This window comes from Cornus florida, unplaced genomic scaffold (assembly GCF_030987335.1).
Source record: "Cornus florida cultivar Cherokee Brave unplaced genomic scaffold, ASM3098733v1 CherokeeBrave_3.0.0_Hap2_Chr10, whole genome shotgun sequence".
Classification (NCBI taxonomy): Eukaryota; Viridiplantae; Streptophyta; class Magnoliopsida; order Cornales; family Cornaceae; genus Cornus; species Cornus florida.
The window spans coordinates 101,271,038-101,275,682 of NW_026775580.1; the positions used below are offsets into that span (position 1 = coordinate 101,271,038).

General features: G+C 38.6%; 1 protein-coding gene across 1 annotated transcript; it reads left to right on the top strand.

Annotated features, from left to right (window-relative positions):
* Positions 1-1,520: 1,520 nt before the first annotated feature.
* On the top strand, positions 1,521-3,353 carry LOC132279488 (phospholipase A(1) DAD1, chloroplastic). Its single transcript, XM_059781476.1, has one exon. The coding sequence runs from the start codon at positions 1,581-1,583 to the stop codon at positions 2,919-2,921; it is 1,341 nt and encodes a 446-aa protein (XP_059637459.1). The 5' UTR covers positions 1,521-1,580; the 3' UTR covers positions 2,922-3,353.
* The last annotated feature ends 1,292 nt before the right edge of the window (positions 3,354-4,645 follow it).

The following is a 4,645-nucleotide window of genomic DNA, read 5'->3' on the forward strand; positions in this document are numbered from 1 at the left end:
AATGGTAGTTGAAAAAGAATGGTAGTTGTGTCAAAAAATAGCATTTTGTATGAAATGCACTATTGGAACAGAATTACTAAAATGTAGCATGTTGACACTGTAGTACCTGTCAAAATATAGATTTGGCATGCGAAAATAGTTTTTAGCATTGGAGATGGTCTTATAAATGGAGTAAATCGCATTCATTTGTTTTTTTTTTAATAAAAAGTGACTAAACAACTAAATAAGTTCTCTAAATCTAACTAAAACCTTATCACATTACTTCCAAAAGGACTAATTAACTTCCAATGTTGACATTGAGATAGTAATATTAAAATATACATAGTATTTCATATTTAGTTTCTGTTAACTGTAAATGGGGCAATTAAGGTTTTGGTGATGCTTGCTTAATATCCTAAGTAGTCAAAAGTGGACTCAAAAGTCCAAAGTAAAACCATACATTCAAGGAAAGAAACTTCATAAATGTATGGCAAGTACACACACAGACCTTTCCTAAGAATATATAAGCAATATTTGAATCTGTTCAAACATCCAAGAACAAGAAGATTGAGACCACCACATGTGCAATTTATAACACGAGTCACATGAGAGACTCCCACAAAACATTTAACTCGTTCACTTTAAACCTCTGATAGGTAATATTCAGGTCTTGTTAAAAAAGGCACGTCTTCGAACCACATTTGTCCCACCCAATCTCGTGCCCACACCATTATTTATATTTATAATTATATATATATATATATATATATATATATATATATTATATAAGCGGCTAAAGACAAGCCACAGACGAGTCGAGCTGGCTAGATATGACTCTCACGTGTCGCCACACCTTTGTCTGTATAGCAAGTACACACGCAGACCTTTCCTTAGAATATATAAGCATGAATATGTTCAAACATCCAAGAAGATTGAGACAACATGTGCAATTTATAACACGAGTCCACATGACATTCCCACAAAACATTTAACTCGTTTACTTTAAACCTCTGATACGTAATATACAGGTATTGTAAAAAAGGGCACGCCTCTGTCCCAACCAATCTCGTGCCCACCATCATTTTTTAAATTTATAATTATAAATATATATATGTATATATTATATAAGCGGCTAAAGCCAAGCCAAAGACGAGTCGAGGCTAGATGTGACTCTCACGTGTCGCCCACACCTTGTCTGTGTGGGAAAGTTGGGGACGTCATTTTCTCTTACAAATTTCGGCGTCAAACTCTACCGGCCTGCTTCGATGTGGACCGTTGATGTATATCTCTGATCTCAAACCTCACCTTTACATCATCAAACCACTGTCGATAGTGGGCCCTTCCACTGCGCGCAGTTTTTCCAGTTATTAACCCTTTGTCCCCACCAACCTTAGTATATACCTACCAACCCCACTCTCTTCACATATATTATACGCATATATATATATATATACACAAACACATACATACATTACACTTTTTGCACTTATATAAAGCCATTGAGAGTAGCATGATGTGCATAAGTGTTTAGTAGTGTAAGAGAGCCTATATAACTCATTGGGGGTGAGTTTTCTTGGGACAAGAGAGGTTCTCATTAAACAATGAAACTGATCAATCTTAGACCGCCTATACAGCCATGCACAGTCACACCCAAGAGTCAAGTGCCAATCAGGTGCTGCACTATCACTCAACCAGCTAAGCTCATCAATAACAACAGTTACTTGAGTATGGAGACGAAAGCTCCCAAACACTGGGAACGCTTGTTTCTCGAGTCGGGTACCGATAACTCGGCTTTCTCGCCGGTCAGGCTCAACAAGAGGTGGATGGAGTATCAAGGTGTGAAGAATTGGGAGGGCTTGCTCGACCCTCTCGACGATTGTTTACGCTGCGAGATTATCCGGTACGGCCATTTTGTCGAGGCCGCTTACCGGTCGTTCGATTTCGACCCCTCGTCGGCAACCTACGCCACTTGTCTTCACCCAAGAAGCACACTGCTAGACCGGTCCGGGTATCCGGACACCGGTTACCGGCTTACGAAGAATCTACGTGCCACGTCGGGCATTCAGCTGCCACGGTGGAGTGAAAAGGCGCTGAGCTGGGTGGGTACACAGTCCAGCTGGATTGGTTACGTGGCGGTGTGTCAGGACAAGGAGGAGATTGCGAGGCTTGGTCGGCGTGACGTGGTGATCGCATTCCGGGGCACTGCCACGTGCCTCGAGTGGCTTGAAAACCTGCGCGCCACCCTCACCGGGCTCCCCAATGGCGGTTCGGATACCGGGCCACAGTGTTGCCGGCCAATGGTGGAAAGTGGATTCTTGAGTTTATACACTTCCGCCTCACCAACATGCCCTAGTTTACAAGATTCAGTGAGAGAAGAGATTTCCAGGCTTCTTCAATCATATGGTGATGAACCCTTGAGCTTGACCATCACCGGCCACAGCCTCGGCGCAGCCCTCGCCACGCTGGCCGCCTACGACATCAAAACCACCTTCAAACGCCGCGCCCCGCTCGTTACCGTCATGTCCTTCGGAGGTCCACGTGTCGGCAACCGGAGCTTCCGTCGCCATCTAGAAAAACAAGGCACAAAAATCTTACGTATAGTAAATTCAGATGATCTCATAACAAAAGTACCGGGTTTCGTAGTCGATGAAGATGATGACGAAAAAATGATCAACAACCCAAAAGTCCATATGGTTAATTTTCCTAATCTTCCCTCAAGTTGGATCCAAAAACGGGTCGAAGACACCCAATGGGTTTACGCCGACGTCGGGAGAGAGCTCCGGCTGAGTAGCCGGGACTCGCCTCACCTCTCCGGGATCAACATTGCCACGTGTCACGATCTCAAGACGTATTTACACTTGGTGAATGGGTTTGTGAGCTCAACGTGTCCGTTTAAGGCCACAGTGAGAAAGATGATGAATAAGAAGACGACTTTGGTTTAGTCTAAATTAATCCAAATGACTGTCTAATTGACAAAAGCATGTGTCCGTGCAAATTATACGGACTCACACAGTACATCTATATATGCACATAGTCTAACATTTCCCACCATTCCAGGGTGGGCAAACCCACGTTGATTCTCCTGATTTACAGGCTAGCATACGTGATATGTGTAAATATATAAAAAGTATAGAGGCGCAGGTTATAGTGTTTTTGGGTCAGCTTAAAAAGGCAGACTCTGTTTTATTTTGTAAAGGTAATGTTTTAAGTAAGGTAATTGCTCTTATTTGAGGTCTGTAATTACACGAAATGCCATCACATCACCGACCGCTTCGTGAGCACCCAGAACTGTATAATCACATGCAGCTACTACTTTGTTGTTCTCAACAAATCGTCCGCCGTCCATACCGAACTATTGGCTCGGTTTATCTTGAAATGACAAAAATACCCTCCACTGAAATTTTAACTCTCCCCTTTGATTGTGACTACACTGTGAGTAAAATGAGAAGGAAATAATAAGAGGTGTCCCCAATTAATTTGTCCCTTTCATGGCGTGAATTCTAAAATGATTGTGTGTTTCGTGGGATACATGAGATATTCAGAATATTCAGACTCATAGTAACCTTGAATTAATGAAATAAATCTTCTATTTGACATGGCATATGATTGATGTCATTTTTATGATTGAATCATCGTTATTACCTTCACAAAAATTAACACTTTTAATTAATTAATTTATTTATAGGACTTGAATTCTAAACTTTTTAATTTGAAAGGTGAGAAAGGAAAGTATACTAAGTTATAGTCCGAGCTAGTATTGTTTGGTCATTTGTCACCATCTTTACTAGTGCCTTATACAGTTGCATGCCTTCACTCGATTACATTGTATATTAAATTTATCTGCATTATTTATAATAATCGGAAACTTAATTTTTGTAGATATATATATATTTTTTATTCCCTTAAAAGGGATGGATCTTCACACTCTATTTTATTTTTAAAACTGGATCCTAAAAGTATTTTGGGACAATTATGTAGTGTGGAAATAATTTTGGAAGACAATTAATTGTTTCATTTCATTTTTCTTAAAAAAAAAAAAAAAATTATAGTATGAGAGTACTTTTGTGGGATGCAAGTATCATTTTTCTTATTATAGTTAGATCTCAGTACACAATAGATCATATAAATGATAGCACTTTAAAAGGATTGAGTATGATAAACTAGAAACATGGAGAAATACATTAGAATCTATAGGATTGAGAATTAGTTGAACTAAAATTGAATATATAAAGTGCAAATTTAATAATAATTGGGAGATTGATAATACATTGATAGCACTTTAAATGATTACTCAAACCGATTATTAATTTTTATAATACAAAAGGATGGATGGATGGATAGATCGATAAAGATACAACTTAGTAAAAATTGAAATGAGTTGGACAAAATAGAGGCAAAGTATTGAAATTTTATGTAATAATAGAAGATCACATAAGCTAAGAGGAAAATTAATTTTATAGGATGGAGAAATATAACTAAGACAAACTATGTTTTTTTTCTTTCCGAATGGTAAGATCAACTATGTTTAGATTTTAGAGTGGAGTGTTGGGCCATATAAAAGAATAATACTTGGGTCATTACCGATGAGGATGTATATCATCTTGACTTGTAGAACAATAACAAATTGACACATCCTATTTTAATTACCAAATCAGAGATGATAATT

What these genes read in the sequence shown, in the direction of transcription:
- LOC132279488 (XM_059781476.1), top strand. Translation starts at nt 1,581, where the DNA reads ATGAAACTGATCAATCTTAGACCGCCTATACAGCCATGCACAGTCACA.